This window comes from Dendrobates tinctorius, unplaced genomic scaffold (assembly GCF_039654945.1).
Source record: "Dendrobates tinctorius isolate UK_male_01 unplaced genomic scaffold, ASM3965494v1 ptg000032l, whole genome shotgun sequence".
Taxonomy (NCBI): domain Eukaryota; kingdom Metazoa; phylum Chordata; class Amphibia; order Anura; family Dendrobatidae; genus Dendrobates; species Dendrobates tinctorius.
In genome coordinates, this window is record NW_027361700.1 from 45,972,698 (window position 1) to 45,994,458 (window position 21,761).

Below are 21,761 nucleotides of genomic sequence, written 5' to 3' on the forward strand. Positions count from 1 at the left end.
ACAATGGAGTGGCTTAGATCAAAGCATATTCATGTGTGTGAATGGCCTAGTCACAGTCCAGACCTCAGTCTCATTGAGAATCTGTGGTAAGACTTGAAAATTGCTGTTCACAGACAGACCCCCAAAAGACTTGAAGCAGTAATTGCAGCGAAAGGTGATCCTACAAGGTATTGACTCAGGGGGACTGAATACAAATGCATGTCATAATTTTCACGTTTATATTTTTAAAATATTTAGAAAACCATGTGTCATTTCCTTCACACTTCACTTGCTACTTATTGTTAGTATATCACATCAAATCCAAATGAAAAAAACATTTAAGTTTGTGAATGTAACATGGAAAAAAACATAGAAAAGAATACTTTCTCAAGTATGATATACTGTATATACATACACATATTGCATTGCCTTGCTTTCCTAGCTATGTCCATGTATTTCCCTAGTGCTGGATCAGCAGTATTTCCGAATCTGCAGAGCTCGCGCTGTTGTAACATGTGGAGCAGATTCCTCCACTGAGAAGGACGGTCACACGGATTACTGATGTGATTTCTCACATTACGTCTGCTCATTTCTGTATTAACCCTAAAGCCCTGGCCATTATAGACTGGGTTCACGCCGTTTATAAAGGGGTATTCATCTCTTGGAAAAAGCGCTTCCAGAAAATGTTTGCACTTGGGCAGTGAACTGTGGTTGCCATGTCCGGCTACTCTTAGGACTTATTCACAAGATGCATTTTTCCCGCATGTTTTTCACGGGTAGAAACGCTGCCGTTTAGTACCAGCAAAGTGAATGTTCAAATTTTAGAAATCTCATTTTCTCAAATCTGCAGCATGTCAATTCTTCCAGTGTTTTTGCAGCATTTTTCACCGATTAAAGTGAATGGGAAATAAATGTACTTGAAAACACTCAAAACAGGTAGAAACCATGTGCATTTTAGCGCTTTTCCTGCCAACACCGTTTTTTGGTGCAGAGAATGCTGCAGATACGGCGCTCACCATGTGCAGATACCCTTAGGCTATGTTCACACTTTGCGTTTTTGATGCGTTTTTCCCCCTCAGGCAAAGCCTGCTCTCTTATCAGTAAAGAAGCTGCTTACAGAAAGCAGGTTTTACTGTATTTTTACTGTGATTTTGTTGTCTCTTGTGCATGTTAATAACGTAGCCTGAATTAACTTCCTTAGGTTTTTGCACCAAAAACAGAGCAAAACCCGATACCTGCATTTTTGCACTTACCCATTGTTTCATATATGTAAGAAAATGCTGCAGATACGCTGAAAGAGGTAGCATGCATGCATGAGACTGACAATGGCAGGAGATATCAGCTGTGAACGGAGCTAGCACTGGTACAATCAGATGCCGGCTGTATAACACAGCTGGCACCTGCCAGGCATGGTGTAGCTTCAGATGATGACCCCACTGTATGCACCTGACTTGCACAGTAAATATACAGGGGGTGTCGGGAAGGGGTTATATGGTCAATATTCATTTACAAGATTGTTGCTTCCAATCGGTCGCATTAGAGACTCCATTTTCTTTTTCTATGAAGAGGCTATTTGCGGGTTGGCGACGATAGCACATGGCTGCATGTACCTGACCGTAGCAGACAGTTTGGGCCCCCACAATACCGACTGTCATGTGTTTGCATCCTAATTCTGGTGTCTCCTCCAATAAGACTGTCCAAACCAGGCTGCCTACTCAGGATCGCTGTATTGCACCATTTACTGAAGGACCAAGCCCAATCTCCACCAAAACAGAATTTGACTGTGTGTCCTCGGACGGAAATATACATGGAAAAAAACGTACCTGCTAGAATTCCTGTAGCAGTGCCGATATAGCAGTACCGAGTTAATATATTGCAGAGTAGGTGATAATATTAGTTCTTTCTGCTATTTATGACTGAGCAGAAAAATGAGGACATTGCAAATGGTGTTATTTTCAATGGGACACAATAAAAATGTAAAAATGGAAATAGTCCCCCTCAAGGAATAAAAAAATACAAGTTAAAACACAGGGGGCAGCAAGCTGTGAAGAAGGTATGTCTCCCAGCAGGAAGCCCTAACACCGTCCAGTGGAGATACCCCACGGTCAGACTAGTTGCCACAGCATGCTGGGAGTTTCAGCCCAGTTTCACACACCCGTGTTTTGCTTACAGACTGCAATGTATGGACTGGCCCCAAACCAAACTCCACAGCATTAGGCCTCATTCACACGTCCGTGTCTAAATACGTACAGGTAAATATGGTACCAGTGTCATCAGTGTACTACGGTCCGTGTGTCTGTTCTTATCATCAGTGTACTACAGTCTGTGTGTCCATTATTGCCATCAGTGTACGGTCCGTGTGTCCGTTCTTGCCATCAGTGGACGGTCCATGTGTCCATTTTTGCCATCAGTGGACGGTCCGTGTGTCCGTTCTTGCCATCAGTGGACGGTCTGTGTGTCCGTTCTTGCCATCAGTGGACGGTCTGTGTGTCCGTTCTTGCCATCAGTGGACGGTCCGTGTTTCCATTCTTACCATCAGTGTACGGTCCGTGTGTCCATTCTTCCCATCAGTGGATGGTCCGTTTGTCCGTTCTTCCCATCAGTGGATGGTCCGTGTGTCCGTTCTTACCATCAGTGTACGGTCCGTGTGTCCGTTCTTCCCATCAGTGTATGGTCTGTGTGTCCGTTCTTCCCATCAGTGTATGGTCTGTGTGTCCGTTCTTCCCATCAGTGTATGGTCTGTGTGTCCGTTCTTACCATCAGTGTACGGTCCGTGTGTCCGTTCTTACCATCAGTGTACGGTCCGTGTGTCCGTTCTTACCATCAGTGTACGGTCCGTGTGTCCGTTCTTACCATCAGTGTACGGTCCGTGTGTCCGTTCTTACCATCAGTGTACGGTCCGTGTGTCCGTTCTTACCATCAGTGTACGGTCCGTGTGTACGTTCTTACCATCAGTGTACGGTCCGTGTGTCCGTTCTTACCATCAGTGTACGGTCCGTGTGTCCGTTCTTACCATCAGTGGACGGTGCGTGTGTCCGTTCTTACCATCAGTGGACGGTCCGTGTGTCCGTTCTTACCATCAGTGGACGGTCCGTGTGTCCGTTCTTCCCATCAGTGGATGGTCCGTGTGTCCGTTCTTACCATCAGTGTACGGTCCGTGTGTCCTTTCTTCCCATCAGTGGACGGTCCGTGTGTCCGTTCTTCCCATCAGTGGACGGTCTGTGTGTCTTTAAAAATGGTCTTTAAAAGAGGACCTAGTAAGTGAAATATTGTAGGCCTGAACCTATCCCTACATTTCATGGTACCCATTGTAGTCAACAGCCGACCACGTACACATGGACAGGGCTTGTCCTACCACATATTGGGTTCTCCATCTCTGTACACCGCTGCTGCTGTGGGACGACCATTTCCCTATCCTTTACTTGTACGGGTTGTTTCCCAGTGTGTGTACCCAAGGTGTGCACCTCATAGTAAACAGTTCTTTCACGCTCCTGAGAATAAAAATCACTAGGGTGGATGTCTGTAAATATCTATCGATTTCACACTTCTTATCGAAATCCCTCTGTCTATGGGATCATAGACACTTTACATCTATCTTATTATCACTGCCGTATATCGGATAAATTCTCCTGTACGTTCTTTTGGTAATAGAAAAATTATTATGATCGTCAATGTAAAATGTTTACAGCGGTGACGAGCCTGATGTGCTGCTTTTCTATGTGTGTGTAGTGGAGGAGAAGATCTGCATCAAAACCCTTTTAAAAATGTGTTTTTTTTGTAGCCACAGACCTGCTGTAAGAATAGTTTCTGTTCCTGTCCTCTATGGATGATGGGAGAGATCGCTTTCCATCCAACTAGCAATCAGTGTAGGGAGCTGATAGACTCCTCTGTTATCTACACCTCACCGGTCTAGTGCTGTCATTGCTCCCAGCTCTGGTGGAGAGAACAATGCTTGCTATCATCAGGTCGGAAAATCTTGTATTCGTGGCACTTGAAAGCTAAGCTTAGATCACGTCTGTTTCACTGCTCATGACTGCGTTGGGGGCTTTTACCTTAATTCCCCTAAAAACAGGATTCAGAAGGGCTTCCGACGGATCCATTGATTTTTAGTTAGGCTGTTTTCACATGTATGATATTCAAGGTACTAGTATGGGCCGTGATGGACTGACCGGCCTCGGGTCTTCTCCCAAACTCAACAACCTCATAGGCATTTATGAGGCTGTTATGCTAAGGGCAGGAGACCCATGCTCCGCACTTGGACCGTGAAAGTTGTATGTGCAAAGTCAGGCATATGGGAGTCCAGAACATTAACTTTGGATTCCTGTTGACCTTTTTTTTGGCTGTGTGCGTCTTTTAGCCTGACCCAATAGCAGAATAAATGTTCATTTCCAGTAGAGTTTTATTTGTCTAACTGAAGTCAGTGGCTCCATCGTGGGCATGTCTGAATTCTGTGTTTCGGGGATATAGACTGAAGCCCTCAATACACTCCAGAATGGGAACCCCGCACTCTGACTGGCAACAGGTACTGTGACTGTACTGTACTTCTCCGGCACTATAAGGCTGTGTGCACACGCTGCGGAAAAGGTGCGGATTCATCCGCGCGGATTTTGTACAATCCGCAGGTGAAACCGCAGGTCAAAAGACCTGCGGTTTTACCTGCGGATTGCTCTGCGGTTTTGCCCTGCGGTTTTTCATCTCCTCAATGGAGGAGATGGCAAACCGCAGGAGAATCCGCAGAAAGAATTGACATGTCAATTCTTTCTGCGGATTGAAAACCGCAGATAATCCGCGCGGAAAATTCCGCACCGTCTGCACTGCGGTTTTTGATTCCCATAGGGAATCATTGTACTGTACACCGCAGCAAAAACTGCTGCGGGTCCGCAGCGGCCAAAACCGCTGCGGAACCGCAGCAAAATCCGCAGCGTGTGCACACAGCCTTACAGTCTGGGTGGCACTGTTTAGAGGTACAGATAGTTGGGAAGCCTACTGTGTGGGGGTCCTTATAAATCAATGACTTGGCCTATAATAGTCAGAATCCATCTTTCCTTCATGGAAGAAGATATTTGAAGATCTGCTGTGAACATTTTCTTTACAGGTTTTTCATTCTGCAATGTACCGGGTGAAATTTACAACCAAACCCATAACACATGGAGATTTTACTGTGAGAATCCACTTTGTGTGCAGGTAATTTAATGTATACGGTATCTCCTCCCTAAAAGGCCGAATTCAGACGTCCGTGGTAAAAGTGTCCTAATATGGCACATGATATTTGGATGAGCCACAGGGCTCCTGACCTGACTTGTTCATACATGCAGTGAGGTTGTTGAGTTTGGATCAGGAGACCCGTGGCTGCTCCTCATCAAGTGTCCTAGACTTCTGAATTCGGTCTATATAATATTTCCCTCTAAAATAAAAACTAATGAAGAAAACTCAGTGCTTGTTTTTTTTGTTCTACCGTCTTCTGTTTGGCCACTAATTTGGCTACTATTGCAGTCCTAATGCGGTTTGTCACTCCACTAAGTGTGTAGGGATCTGTTTGCCATTCAGGACTCTTGGAAAGCTGGGTGATAACTCATGTGATTGCTGTAATGATAGTTTGACACTTTCCATCCTTATTTCTCAGAAATCGCTGCAGCAAAATTTTCCGTCAAGCTTGCCCGTCTCGCGTATTCTGCAATACTTTTCTTTATGGATCTGTATCTTGTAGGTTTTGGTCTTCTCGTCATTCTTCTACAACCCAAGTCAACAGAGGCGGATCAGAGTTCACCTGTTATCAGGGCATGGTGCAGCACAGCAGTGCCACGGCAGTACCTGGCAGTACTTTTGTCCTGTAGAGGAAGCACAGCACCGAAGTGTTGTACGCTGCTGTCTGGGATTGTGCAGCGCTGCGTCCTGGACACATGGGGACGGATCAGGATGAAACTGGATACCAGAGGCAATTTAATGCAGCTGTGTCCGTTATTCAGAGCTTACCAAAAAATGGTATGTAAAGCCCTATGTGACCCCGTGTTACGTCACTAGTCCATGTAATGTCCCTCTATGCTACTAGTTATGTGTCTGTAATGCATCACATATATCCCCATTCCTCACTGATGTATGGACCCTTATACCTGCAGACCCCACCATCCTCCCTGCCATAGAAGAGGACAGTATAGAGGGGCAGTGATAGATCAAAGTAATGGTGTAATTACAGTAGACTGTGCTATATAGGTATATATGAATACAATGACGGGAGGGCAGGTGAAGTCCTCACCTGTGGTACCAGGTCTCGCTTTTGCCCCAGGAGGTTCAAGATATCTTGGTCATTAAATGGGTTTTCCCACAAACAAAGTTAATTTTAATCAATAGATCTTGGAATAATAACAATTTCCACAATTGGAGATGTTTAAAAAAAAAAATGTTCCTGTGCTGAGAGAATTTCTCTTTTGCGTCCTCCCCTGCCCAGGAGCTGTAGTATGATCAGACCATGCCCCTGCACGGTGAGACAGAGCCATTACACAGTACACCGCAGGGACACATTTATAAGAGTATCTCAGCACAGGAACATTTTATTTAATTACATCCAATTGTGGGAATTATTATTATTCCAAGATCTATTGATTAAACTGAACTTTGTTCGTAGGACAACCCCTTTAACAAAGCTGCCAGCTTTCTCCTTTTACGCTGTCCATTATTCTGAATTCATGTTCTGGTTTCCATTTATCCAAACTACTATGACAATTATAGACGGGTCATGTAGATAGAAGTCGTGCAAAAATAATATATCTAGACAAGTCCTCTTCAGTGTTAGTAGGGAGACATATAAAAGCCGCCTTTGCTTATCATTAGCAACTTATTCTGTGCTTAGGGTCCTATGTGTGTTCACCTTCTGTCTCACCATCCCCTCAATGACTGGCCTTTTATCCTGGTTTCCCTAGGCGCTTATCGGCCGTCCTATGAAGAAATGCTCAGATTCTACAGCTACTACAAGCAGGCTACCATGGGACCCTGCAACATATCTCGCCCCGGGTTCTGGGATCCTATCGGGAAGTACAAGTGGTATGAACACTATACTGTATTCATGTGCCAGTATGTGAACGTCTTATAGGGACAGTCTGCAATTTAGAATCCTCATTAATGAGCAAGAGTGGAGTGGCGATAAGTGTAGGCACATTCTTCCTGTTCATGTATACTTGGATAACGATTATAAACGCTATGTAATGCTACATTTCCCCAGCAACAGGGTTTCTTAAAGGGTTGTCATAACGAGACGACCCCTTTAAAGGGCACTTGTCACTTACCATAAGCGGGTATATTTTTTTGTACCTGGTGTAAATGCTTCTGTTCTCCTGAATGTAAGGTTGTTTTTCTTTTTTTCGTGTGCCTCTCCGTTCCTGATATATGGCCCCCTCTTCCCTCTATATACATCCAGCCCTGTTATCCAAGTGGGCGTGGTTCTCCATTTTCTGGGTGTATTGTTTACGACCATGCCCAGTTAGAAAAACAAACTCTCTCTATTAATATACAAGGAAGATGGGGCCCTGTCTCAGTAACAGAGAGGGGCAGGAGCAAAAAATAATGCAAAATGCAGGGGAAAACTACATCTTGCATTATGTAAAAAATACATATTTATGGCAAGTTACCGGTCTTTAGGGACAGGCAATATAGCTTGTACGGACACTAGCAAATGTATGCAGAATACGGCAAATGCAGAAGTGAAACAGTGGCGAGCAGTAAGCAATGTAGACAAAGCACAAACTTGTATATCCGCTTTTTATATTACCCAGGTCAGTGTTTTCTCTAGTATGTTATAGGGGGGTCCCAGGAGGTTTAATTCCATATATCTTAGCTCTTAATTTCCACTGGACAATTATTCATTTTTGCATACCAGTTTGTATTATTTTGGTCTAAGGGGTAACCTTTCTCCTTGTGGATTGGCATGCCAGTGTAAGGAGACTTGTAGGCCATGGAATGCTCTGGGAAATTAAATATGCAAATTGTCTATTCATAGAGGAAGAGGGCTTGAACTTTAGTGCCACCTATTGGAAGGGCACCACCTCGACACACGTGTTTTGTAAATTGAGATTCTGGTTAGGCTTTTATCCTTAAGGCCCCGTCACACTAAGCGATATTGCTAGCGATATCGCTAAGTGTGATACTTGCCTCTGACCGGCTCCCCCGCGGCTATCGCTGATCGCGCGAGAACGTCCTGGACCATTTCTCATCGGCCACTTCCTGCTGAGACTTCCTGCTGGCGCCGATGAGCGACACGTGGACGCGGGCGGGAGGACGTCTTCATCGCCGCGTCTGACAGGTAAGTAACGACTGCCGACCGCTGCTGCATCGCTGTGAGATCTGCCTGTTTGGCAGCTCACTAGCGACCATTTAGTGATGCACCAGCGATCCTGACCGGGTCGTATCGAGGTCGGGATCGCTGGTGTATCGCTAAATGTGACGGTACCTTAAGTCTTATGGCAAGACTCATTAAATGGTCAATATTGACTTTTAAGATTGCTACTTCCAATGGACGGCTCTAGAGTTCAAGCCCCTCTTAGGCAATTTGCATACATTATTTTGGTACGTCTTTTGCAGGGATGCCTGGAGCAAGCTTGGTGATATGAGTCAAGAGGATGCCATGTGTGCCTACATCAGAGAAATGAAAATGGTGGCACAAAAGGTACAGTATATAACGTGTCTTATCAAATGCAAAGTCTAATGATGGTGGAGAAATTCAGTAAAGACTCGGGTCCCATCTGATCTCACCTTAGTCCCGACAGTTTATTTATCAGCCGCTAACATGAAGTTCTGATATTATGTAAAGTATATAGCCATAGCATTAGTATACAGTTCACCCCCATAGGGGAGTGGTAGTTCAAGATGGTCGCCATAGCCTTTGTTGGCACCTAGATCTACATATCATCAGAGTCTAGCGCATGGTATATGTACTGGCCCACATTAACTACACCGCCACAGCGCATAGAAAATATAATGTGCCCAAAATGCCAAAGGGGGGAATAGCAAGCCAGTATTCTTTGGTCAGGGCATGTATAAGCAGAGCTAGGTCAGTCAGCTTAATGGCTTATCAGTTTTGTTGATATATATATACCAGTATACACCAAACACATTACTTACTTAATATATTTATTAATGATCTAGTGGATGGCTTACACAGTAAAATATCAGCATTTGCAGATGATACAAAACTATGTAAGGTAGTTAACACAAAGGAGGACAGTTTGCAACTACAGACAGATTTGAGTAAATTGGAGAATTGGGCTGAAAAATGGCAAATGAGGTTTAACACAGATAAGTGTAAGGTTATGCACATGGGAAGGAGAAACAGATGCTACAATTACTTACTAAATGGGAAACTGCTGGGGAAATCAGACATGGAAAAAGACTTAGGCATCTTAGTCAATAAGAAGCTAAATTGGAGTGCCCAGTGTCAGGCAGCTGCCACCAAAGCAAATAGGGTCATGGGATGCATTAGAAGAGGTCTTGGGACACGAGATGAAAACATAATTCTCCCTCTGTATAAATCACTCGTCAGACCATACTTGGAGTATTGTGTGCAATTTTGGACGCCGGTGCTCAAGAAAGACATTACTGAACTTGAAAGGGTTCAAAGGCGGGCTACTAAAATGATAAATGGAGTTGCTTCACTACAATACCCAGAAAGGTTATCAAAATTAGGTCTATTTACTCTAGAAAAGAGAAGACTTAGGGGAGACCTAATATATAAGTACAAGTATATCAGAGGGCAATACAGAGATCTCTCCAATGAACTGTTTGTACCAAGGACTGTGACAAGAACAAGGGGGCATTCTCTTCGTTTGGAGGAAAGACAATTTCTGCACCAGCATAGAAGAGGGTTCTTCACGGTAAGAGCAGTGAGGCTCTGGAATTCTCTTCCTGAGGAAGTGGTGAAGGCCAACTCACTGAATGAATTTAAGAAAGGAATGGATACTTTTCTTGTGAGTAACAGTATAGAAGGTTACGAATAACAGAATATTATAGGTAGATGATTGACCCAGCTTAGGAGAAGGAATTTTTTCCCTATGGAGAAAATTGGCTTCTACTCTGTGGGTTTTTTGCCTTCCCCAGGATCAACAATGCAGAACAGCTGCACTAAAAATAGGCTGAACGAGATGGAAATAAGGTCTTCCTTCAGCCTTCAAAACTATGTTATGTTACTGGAGAACTTACACATTTCTCCTGCCTATATATGTTTAATTGACATGCAGGACTTAAATATGTACTGGAATAATCTATATAGTAAAAGTGAAAAACCTTCTGTTTTGTGTGTATCAGATTATAGACACAATCCCCTTGGAAGACACGTCACCAGAGATGTTTGAGCATTTCCGTCCCCTGTATGATGTCATCCCTGACATGCCATGTCCCCCAGACTCCTTTTTCAAGGCCAGCAATGGTAGGTGGACGCTCCACTATTACAAAACCTCAAACATTACAAAAAGGGTGGGGGAACAAGAGGCGCAATAGTGCCCTATCACTAGTGACACTACGATGTGAGTGGTGTAATGCAGTTCCACTCACCTATTCCAGTTGTGTGACCCACAACTGGCTTGAAGACATAACACAGTATCAGCTGCTGCAGGGCCTCCACCGACCACTCCAAAGTGGAAAAACTGCCAGAGAATATGGGAAGCAAGATGTGCCACAGTCCGCGCTGCTGAGTCCACAAAATCACCTGGGATGCAGGAAGGTGCCAGGAAGGGCGCCGAAACGCGTAGGAAGGAATAAAGAAGTACTTTGTTACTACATTTTGCATCCCAGGTGATTTTGTGGATTCAGCAGCGCGGACTGTGGCACATCTTGCTTCCCATATTCTCTGGCAAAACCTCAAACATGACTTCTCCACTTATTTTTTAAACTTTGGGTGTGATTCATTAAAGAGGTATTCCCATCTCCAAAATCCTATCCCAATATGTAGTAGAAATGTAGTATAGTTCTTCTGATTAGCTATGTTTCTTACCCCATGTGCAGGGCATTGCAGTAGCTTAGATATCCATGGTTACAACCAAAAACAACTAACTAGCTGTCACTACATGAGTCGCCGTAACCATGGATACCTAAGCAACTGCTGTGCCCTGCACATGGGGTAAGCAACATAGCTAATCAGAAGAACTGTACTAAATTTGAAATTGGAGGTATTCACTTATGTTATTATTATTATTGCACCTACTACATATTTCGATAAGGCTTTGGAGATGGGAACACCCCTTTAAGGCCAGCAGTTTGTATGACAATCTTAATGAGGGCGGTGCAAGAATAAGATTATTAAGATCATTAACAGACACACACCATTTAATAAATTCGGCACATCTTAGTAGTGACGTGCGCCACACCAGAAATGTCACTCCAGTCATTGATTGGAGTAACATTTCTGGTTTAATGTATTTCACAACTTTGTTTTACGATCGTTTTCTGGTGATTGCACCTTAATGAATTGCCCCCATAGTGTCCCTTATGCCGGGCCAGTTCAAGGGAGGGGGGCGATTCAACACACTATAAGCTTCATATTGTAATAATCAATAACAGCAATATATAATAACTCATCTATAAAAACATAGCAAAACCATCCTAGGGGTTACCCTAACGCATTCCGAACCAAAGCAAAGCGTGGTTCTTAATCATGGCATAGTGTGCTTTGTAAGAGGTCAGCCTAGGATTACTACGGAGCCCCCAAGAAGGTGAACTCAAGGGAAAAACTGAAAGCACCCAGTGTTTTTTTTTTTTTTTATTTGGCGATTTGATTTTAGAATTGTGTTGTTTTGTAAGTATATGGCGGAGATATGTTGGCAGTATATGGCGGTATTTTGTAGACTGAGATATATATCCCAAAGCAATAATCAGCTCATATACATAGTCACAAATACCCTGTAGTCTACATAATGACAGGGCTGGTTTTCAGCAAAAAAAAGAGGCTTTTGCTAAAGTGGTAAGTGGAGGAGCTACATGTAGAAGGTTTTACAAGCAGCCTTGGCTTCACCTAGACTACAGTACCTTTGTGACTCTGTCTATGAGCAGGTTATTACTTTTTTATAGCCCAAAGGGTTAAAGTTTAAAGATCTGTTGGATAAGCTGATAAACTTTCACCAGGTTACAGTACATCTTATCACTAGAGAGCTGCTATCTTCCATATGAAAGAAACATCTGCAAGTAAGCCAATATTGCAGCCATACCTGTGAATACAATGCAGACAGTGCGCGCGCACACACACACACACACCACACACACACACGCGTAGCTGCTTAAATAGGGATTTTCTGGTGGTATTTAAAGAAAGCTTCTCCAAGTTTGCTACTATATTTTCTGTTTCTGCTCATCATCATAATATTCAAAATCAATGATTGCCGTCAGTGAAATTTTTTTTTTTTATTGCATCCATAAGCTAAAAACCTGTAGCCTTCTGGTGCTATACTCAGCCGAGAAGTGGATGCAGTAAATACATCTGTTCAACAAATCTTGCTCCTGCTTTGATGGTTTTCTTCAGCGTGTCAGGTCAGCGGTGTAATTAGGCCTTCAGTACAAGGGGGCACAACACATCTAGGAGGGCCCCCAAGCCAGATAAAGCTAGTTTCTGACTACATTGGTAAGCCCTAGTAGGTATAATGGGCACTTCACCGAACGACATATAGAATAAGACCGATATTACCACCACATAGTGGTAGATACCAGACCTTCAGACCATCCAAGTGACTACAGAACACTTAAGTATAGTGGCTCACTAGTGATGTTCTTTCTAATGGGAGTTTTCACTTTTGGCTTTTTTTTCCATCTGGCCCAGACCACCCTGATGACTTTTTGTGGCCACAACTGGTCTACAGCATTCAGAACAGGAACACATTTGACTTCTTACATTTCCAACACCTACAAAGACTTCCCATATTGTTTCTGCTCAGTATCACTTCACTTGCGATATCTCAAAGTTCCCCCAAATGCTGTACTAAAGAAATATTGGCTCCATTACTATAACTACCCCAAATTATGCCACATAAACCCCCTAAAAAAAAGTGCAAATAGTGCTGTATACCGTGCCCCTGATGGTAAAGTCTCCTGTGTGCCCCTAATAATTACAGGATGCATCATTTTAAAATAACACTGCTGCGTCTGCCCCCTATAAACTAATAACGCTTCAGCGTGCCACCTTATAAAGTTATAATGCCCTTAGAATTCTACCTTACCAAATAATAATGTCCCTAGAGCGCCCCCAAAAAGTAATGATGCCTCCTTTGCAATCTTAATATTCTCTGATTAACCCTATCACTCTCCCCCCCCCCCCCCCCAAAAAAAAAGTGACAATGTCCTTTAAGTGCTCTCTCCCCTCCGTTCTGCCACCCAAAAGAAAGTAATAATGTTCTCATTAAAAAGTGGTAATTTGTTGAAGGCTGTTTAAAAGGATTGATACTTCAGGGAAAAATTGTGACAATTCCACCAGCCGAGTCCTCCCTTACACAGCTAGCACCAAGCACAAGTGGAGCGATGTGGTGACGTCACCTTGCTTCTCCAACTGGGGACGCTGATGTCCTGTGTGAGCCCTTGGTGTTCTGTAGGCTTCAGGTCCAAAATGATCTGCAGAAAGTGGTAGGGAAGGGAACCCAATACAGGAGCACTGTTTTTCTTTTTGACTATACAGACAGTACGTTCATCAGCTGAAATGCTGGCCACATGCCTAGATGGACAGGACAATGACTAACAAGTATTGGGGCCTCTCCTCTATTCACCGAAGGCAGACGTCAAGGGAGGAGATTAGGATCAGGCAGGGGAATTTCAGTTGTCCAATGCTTTTCCTGTTAGTGTGATACGTTGCCACCAGATAACTCTTCTGCTCTTAATGAGAACCCATACATGGTTGGCCGGACCCACCGATGTAATGTGCATGGCTGGCCTAAGTTATCAGGCCACAAATACAGCACCTATCCATGTCATCCTTGCTATATGTGGTCCCCTTTATGTAACTGATGTTTTTTGTACCTTCTACATTGTCCATAAATACCCTCGTCTTACAGATGATGAAAGTTCAGAGGATGCGAAAGAGCAGAGTGAAGAAACGTGGGACCAACGTCCTGGAGAGGCCAGACGATATGCTGCTATAACAGAGGAGATGGAGCCAGGGGCACTGTCTGCGCAGGAAGAGCTAGAACAAAGAAGAGATCCTTTAGGTAGACGAGTACAGACCAGATGTGAATTATTCACCATAATGTAAAATCTGCACTAGTTGCTAGGAGATGTCATACAATTTGGGGACATTTTTAGTAAGTGCAGATCAGGTGCTGCTTCTGGGCTCCTATTGTAAGATGGAAAATTGCTAATTCCACACTATTGCATACTCACCGCTATTGATCCAGTTCTCCAGACAGCGGAGATAGCTGTCACCCATCAGTCCCTCTCCATTGCAGGCTAACAAGCTGATATCTCTAAAATGCAGATGTACACAAACATTACAACGTCAACCACTTTGCCACTGTACTTATGGATTGATAGGCACCAGTTGGAGTGGGGCACGTACTGTGGGGGAAATAGGTATTTGATCTTTGAGCCCTTTCTGATTTTGTAAGTTTCCCACTGACAAAGACATGAACAGTCTATAATTTTAAGGGTAGGTTAATTTTAACATTGAGAGATAGAATATAAAAAATAAAATCCAGAAAATCACATTGTATAAATTTATTTGCATTTTGCAGTGAGAGATAAGTATTTGATCCCCCTGGCAAACAATAATTAATACTTGATTGCAAAACTCTTGTTGGCAAGCACAGCAGTCCAATGTTTTTTTGTAGTTAATGATGAGCTTTGTGCATTTGTCAGGAGGAATTTTGGTCCACTCCTCTTTGCAGATCATCTCTAAATCATTAAGATTTTGGGGCGGTTTCTTGGCAGCTCAGAGCTTCAACTCCCTCCATAAGTTTTCCACGGGATTAAGGTCTGGAGACTGGATAGGCCACTCCATGACCTTAATGTGCTTCTTTTTGAGCAATTCCTTTGTTGCCTTGACTGTATGTTTTGGGTCATTGTCTTGCTGGAAGACCCAGTCACAAACCATTTTCAATGTCCTGGCGGAGGGAAGGAGGTTGTCACTCAGGATTTTAAAGTACATGGCTCCATTCATTCTCCCATTGATGCGGTGAAGTAGTCCTGTGCCTTTAGGAGAGAAACACCTCCATGCTTGACAGTGGGGACGGTGTTCTTTGGGTCATAGGCAGCATTTCTCTTCCTTCAAACACGGCGCATTGAGTTAATGCCAAAGAGCTCAATTTTTGTCTCATCTGAACACAGCATCTTCTCCCAATCACTCACAGAATTATCCAGGTGCACATGTGCCTTCTTGAGCATGGGGACCTTGCTGGCACTGCAGGATTATAAACCTTTACGGCGTAATGTGTTACCAATGGTTACCAATGGTTTTCTTGGTGACTGTGGTCCCAGCTGCCTTGAAATCATTAACAAGTTCCCTCCGTGTAGTTTTAGGCTGATTTCTCACCTTCCTCATGATCAAGAGATTTTTGTATGGTGCCCCAGATTGATGTCGATTGACAGTCATTTTGTATTTCTTCCATTTTCTTACTATCGCACCAACAGTTGTCTCCTTCTCACCCAGTGTCTTAATTATGGTTTTGTAGCCCATTCCAGCTTTGTACAGGTCTATGAGCTTTTCCCTGACATCCTTACAAAGCTCTTTGGTCTTGCCCATGTTGTAGCGGTTAGAGTCTGAATGATTAATTGAGTCTGTGGACAGGAGTCTTTTATGAGGGTGACTATGTAAGACATCTGTCTTTAATACATCTAACAAGTGGATTAGGAGCATCTGACTGGTCTGTAGGAGCCAGAACTCTATATGGTTGGTAGGGGGTCAAATATTTTTCTCACTGCAAAATGCAAATAAATTTATATTATACAGTGTGATTTTCTGGATTTTATTTTTGATATTCTATCTCTCAATGTTAAAAATAACTTACCCTTAATTATAGACTGTTTCTGTCTTTGTCAGTGGGCAAACCTACAAAATCAGCAAGGGATCAAATACTTATTTCCTCCACTGTATATGTTTATTGCATGTTGTATGGTCACTGGCCAGTTCTCAATTAGTATATAGTCCTAAAGTTAGGTGGATTGTCTACAACTTAGATTGCTCATATTGATTTTTTTTGTTGCATCCGCATTCAGGTGAGGCAACACATCCAGTGCAAGCTGAGCAGAGGCTACAGAGCTGGGGGTCAGAAAATGATAATTCTGACAGCGTGGAGCAGCTGGAGTCTGATAAGGTGGGACGCTAATGTAATAAATACATTACTAATACTATGTAATCTGTGAATTAGTATATATAACGTATGCACATGCTCTTAGGACTGTGAAGACAATGGTTCTAGCATTTATCCGCACTTATTTCAAGCATCTGATGTTTCACATAAAAAGACCAAGACTAGATCAAGGCGAAGTGCAGACAGGCGAAAGGATGATGATTTCGTAACAGGTATAGAAATATATATCTACCAGCAAGACGCTAAATGTTTGTTAATGTTCAAAGTGCTACTTCAGGTGAGAAAACAAAAAATTAAGGTCCTCTTCTAAGCCGTTGCCAAAGCCGGACTTTCCTGCTGCCGTGTTTTTCCGAAAATATAATCTACCCTGAAAATAAGCCCTAGCATGGTTTTACAGGATTTTTGGAGTGTGCTTGAAATATAAACCCTACTCCAAAAATAAGCCCTGCTTACAGTCAGGGCCTGTGTTAGGAGTGGGGGCAATCTTGGGCCCCCAGTATTTCTAATCCGAGTTTGACTTTTTAAGGACCTTTTGTGACATCATGGTCATGTGATCATGAGGTCACCAAAGGTCATTTAACTGTGGAAGTCTGGAGGAACTAAAGAGGAGACAGGCTAGTATGCAGTGTCGGCCTTAGGTGGGGGAAGGCAAACTATGCAATTTCTCAGGGACCCCACTCTCTTAGGGTCCCCCAGCGTTTCTATTCCGAGGTTGACACTGGACCTTTGTTGACATCACGGTCATGTGACCACTATGTCATCAAAGATCCTGTAACAGTATATACACATTCTGCACATACGATACATACCAGCCTATACATGTGTGTGCAGTGTGTGTATATACATGGGTATGTGCAGTGTGTGTGTATGAAAAAAGACATCTCATGAAAATAAGGCCTAACTCATCTTTCAGAGCAAGAAATAATATAAGACAGTGTCTTATTTTCGAGGAAAACATGGTATTGCTTAAAGCGATTGTCCTGTTAAAAGAAAATATACTCAAATGAGCGTAACATAGCAAATGACAAAAATATACCATACTTGAATTATCCACAATGCCTCACTCTAAATAGATCTGCTCCAGTGCAGTGTCCCAGTAGTGTTTGCTCTGACTGTACATAGAGGGGGCTGGTTGACTAACTCATTTTACTAGCTATGTCAGTGCCCTCTCTATGAAATGAGCCTGTCACCAGCCCCCTTCACACACAACACTGATGACGTGCTGACACAGGCTCATCTAGTCCCTGCTTTTGAAACTTCTTACATTTTTTTGACAAGTATCCTGTTAGCAGCGAGAGCTGGATGGCTGCAAAAGGGGTATTATGATTCTGCCGCAAGTACTAGGAGCTTCACCTTTTTAAGTGATTTACAATTGTAAATCCGATTTCAGTAATTGTTTATGCCGGGTTGTATGGTTTTTCATAAAGTGTTTTGTTCCCTGCGTTTAGTTCCTCCATCAACTAGTGATGTCTGGCAAAGAAAACACAGTGATGATGACAGCAGAGACACATCACATGGATTACAGGGCAGATACAGAAGTGAACCGCACCACTTGAGCCCTCAGATTAAGGCCACGGTAGAGGCTCTGCAAGCATCAATCCAGAGTCTCTGTCAGCGGCTAGAAAGCCTGGAGAGAGCTTTACAGGTTATGATTCTGCAACCTTATCCGTTCGCTATGATCTATGGAAAACATAAAGTAACTTATGATACATGCAAAGCCCATTTATAAAGCGACTGTGTCAAATTTTCTAATTTATGTATGGGGCTAAGCTGCAATGCCACGCACAACCAGAGGACAAAAGGGGAGCTGTTTGTTTACAGTAATCTTATACAACCACTAATGTCACATATAAAGGGACATATTTACCGTGATAACAAAGCAGGGTCTCACAGTATCCTGTTACAAGTCTGTGAGCCTTTCTTCTTTCTATCAGTGGCTCATGTATTTGGGTAATAATCAGATCTGATCAGATAAGCATTAGGTTTCTGGTTGTCATTTAGCATTCATACTGACAACAGATCCTTTCTTCCCTCACAGGATCAGCGACAATACTTAGAAGGGCAAACGCTGCGATCGCATAAACTGCCGGTATGTCATTAATCAGAAAGTGTGACTGAATCGGACCAGTGTCAATGACTAAATACCATAGTCGTAAAAATGAGACAGCTAAAGCTTTGTTCACACTTGCAACTTCCATTCGTAACGAAAGTCACAATGCTGTGATGGGTCCATCATATGACAGTTACTGCAGCAACAAAGTGACTCCTATTAAGGTCCATCAGGTTTATGCAGTGATGCAAATGTCAACAGAATAATGATATCGCCTACAAATATACAAAATAGCACAGAGCCTGGTCCATACATGGTGGGTGCTGACTATGTTTTAGGCCCCCTTCACACATCCTGATATTACCGGTACTGTTTTTTCCTGTATCAGTGTCCGTGTATAACATATATGTGGCATCCGTGTTGCGGCGTATCAGTGTCATGCGCATCAGCGCCTGGGAAAAGCAGTACAGTTTGCTCTGTTCCCAAGCATTGGGTGCTGAATGCAGCTCTCATCATTGTTGCCTGTTCTCCCTACGACCAGACGACACTGATAGGAGCTGGAGTCAGCACCCGCTGTGTATGTATATCATGTCTTAAATAAATTTTTTTAAAAATGGCGTGGGGTCCCCCTCTATTTTTCTAACCAGCTGGGGGCTCATGTTAATATACTGGGAAGGGGCCAATAGCCATAAAGGTTCTCAGCATATTAATTGCAGCTGTTTGCTTAACTTTTACTAGTTATTAAAGGGGGTACCCCAAAATAAAAATTACATGGGGTCCCCCCTTATATTTACTAACCAGTAAAGGCTAAACAGACACCTGTGAGCTGATATTACTAGACTGAGATGGAATCATGAGTACTAGATGCCCAAATTCTGGAGCTTAGCCTCCGCTCTTCCCACTTGCCCTGATGTGGTGGCAAGTGGCGCAATAGTTGTGGGGTTGATATCAACTTTGTAATGCAGCTAACATCAAGGTCAGGGGTTAGTAATGGAGAGGTGTCTGAGACACCCCCATTACTAACCCCATAGTAAAATTTAATAAAGACATAGACACAGTAAAGTCCTTTAATTTAAATAAACAGTCTCCGACCCTCATTTACCCATTTATTCACTGAAAAATAAAAAAATCAAAAGGTATACTTACCTTTCCGCTGATAATCCATAATGCTCATGTCCTACCAAGATCCTCAACTTAGCTACATCCAGATGGTGTGGTGAGCAGTGACATCAGTGATGCGATCGCTCACCACGCGATCCGGAACCCACTGAGCTGAGTATGAGAACTGCTGCCTGTGACCGGTAGTGACCTCCTTAGGTTTAGGCTGGTCGCTCTGATTGCAGGGATATCAAGCGACAATGATTAAACTTGTAATTATTGCTGTTCCCAGGAGGAGGGTGCTGATTACAAGTCTCATCAATGTCACCTAGTAAATCTGATTGCAGGGAGACCAGGCAACAATGTTGAGTTTAATTCAGCACCCGGCACCTGGGAACAGCGATAACTGTACTGCTTTTTCCTAGGTGCCAGGAAGTGTCACACTGATGACACACGTATGCCATCTGTGTGTCATCAGTGTGCACGTATGCAGCATGCATTTCTCCATGATGCATAAAAAAAGGACATGTCTGCTGGTTTTTCTCTTTCGCCTCATTGGGGGACACAGATACTGTGGGTGTATGCTTCTGCCGCTAGGAGGCTGACACTAAGTGAAAAAAAGAGGTTAGCTCTTCCTCCGCCGTATACACCCTCGCCCCTATTGCCGGCGGAAATCAGTTTTTTGCTTAGTGTCCTTTTGGAGGCACACACGTCTGGATGTCTCCAGACTATTTTTTTTTTTTTTTCTTCTTTTCTTCCCATGAAGATGAGACAGGGGCGACGGATCCTATTGAAAGGGTCCAATCTCCCCAAACCATCCACGGGCGAGCACGCGTTGAGTATCGTCTCCGCGTATCCTTTCCCGCACCGTGGGACGTATCTGGGTCTTTTTCCCCAGACTTCTATTTTTATTTTTTATTTTATGAAGATAAGACAGGGGCAACGCATCCTATTGAAAGGATCCGATTTCCCCAAACCATCAACGTGCGAGTATCCCTCCACGTATCCTCTCCCGCGACATGGGACATAATGCCGGACTTAGTCCTGTCCACCCCTAGGTATTGAAACCATGGGCTTGCACAGAGGCACAAGACTAGTCTGTGCGGCCCCCACTGCTCCACCAACGCTAGACGGCGGTGCTGCATGGCGGCGTACGGTCCCTCTCCTCACCCCCCGAAGGGGTTAGATGGAGCTAGGGTGCCTGCACCGTCCTATTTTTATCGAGGCCCCCCTCACATACCTGCGCTCAGGCTGAAGTGGATCATCGGTGAGGAGAGGGTCTGGGAGGGCTCCTGCAAAGATCCGAGGGCTGGAGCCCCTAGCCGGCAGAAGCCACCGGCCATGCAAGGCGGGAGTGGCTGGATCCGTCAGGCGGCGCCGCGCCGGTTAGTAGCGCCATGTTTTGTCAGCGCCTTGGAACCGCGCCCCCCTCCCCGGTCGGGTAGGGGAAAAATTGAGGCCGCGGCCGAAAGTCCCGCCTCCGGGCCGCGCGTCACTTCCGGTGGCACTGGGCGGCGGCGAAGAAATTTGGGCCCCGGCTTTGGAGTGCGGCTAGGCCGCAGAATAGAAGTACCGCCCCTAGAGCGGTTTTTACATGCTGGTGACTCATTCCCACAGCTGGTGGCACGTGATTTGAAGGTGGAAGCGTCCAGGACAGGGGGGCGCAGGACTGGTGTAAATGCTGCCCGAGAGGCCACGCTATAGGGAGACTGAGGAGCTACCTCCTCCCCAGCGGTGAACAGATACAGCGTGTCCGAAAAAGCAAGCGATTATGCGAAGCCTGCGAATCAAAACGCGCCCAGGAGCCCTCCCCTGCGACCGTGACCAATGTGTCGAATCCCCCGGAGTGGGCCCTATCTCTGATGGTGTCGCTTACAAGAGCAATAGAGTCCCTTCAAGCCCCAGATAGGGGCAGGGACAATGGCTCGCTGGCCTTAGAAGGAACCTCCACCTCACAAGAGCGTCCGGCCAGCAGGGTCCGCTCGCACTCCAGGCAGACCCGGAGGAAACGAATCCACACGGTGTCGCCCAGTCCATCCGGTGCCTTGGCATCCGTAAGTTCTGCTTCTCGCTCTCCGTCACCAGTGGTTGATAGCGAGCAGACCTCAGATTGCGACCCAGACGAGCCCCGTGACCTGGATACTCCAGGGTCACGTGAAACAGTGGACAGCCTCATAGAAGCCGTCAATCAGACCCTGGGGATTGAGGATGATCCCCCAGCGGTAACTGGGCATAAAGTGGCATTTAAGCGAGTGAAGCACCCGCACAGAATTTTTTCCTCTCACCCGGAGTTTGAGGACAGAGAACGTCCAGTCAGGCGTTTCTTGGGTCAAAAGGCACTCGAAACAAGGTATCCGTTTGCTCCGGACCTC

At 44.4% G+C, this 21,761-nt stretch overlaps 1 protein-coding gene across 2 annotated transcripts in view; it reads left to right on the top strand.

Annotated features, from left to right (window-relative positions):
* The window catches only part of ACBD4 (acyl-CoA binding domain containing 4), a 41,384-nt gene that overhangs the window by 14,214 nt on the left and 5,409 nt on the right, over positions 1-21,761 (top strand). For both annotated transcript variants that reach the window (XM_073572879.1, XM_073572881.1), the window contains exons 2-10: positions 5,687-5,961; positions 6,897-7,017; positions 8,551-8,635; positions 10,270-10,390; positions 13,992-14,144; positions 16,147-16,244; positions 16,327-16,453; positions 17,690-17,886; positions 18,280-18,330. In XM_073572879.1, the coding sequence (XP_073428980.1) occupies positions 5,880-5,961; positions 6,897-7,017; positions 8,551-8,635; positions 10,270-10,390; positions 13,992-14,144; positions 16,147-16,244; positions 16,327-16,453; positions 17,690-17,886; positions 18,280-18,330 (1,035 nt within the window). In that variant the 5' untranslated portion in view covers positions 5,687-5,879. The remainder of the gene's footprint in view (positions 1-5,686; positions 5,962-6,896; positions 7,018-8,550; positions 8,636-10,269; positions 10,391-13,991; positions 14,145-16,146; positions 16,245-16,326; positions 16,454-17,689; positions 17,887-18,279; positions 18,331-21,761) is intronic.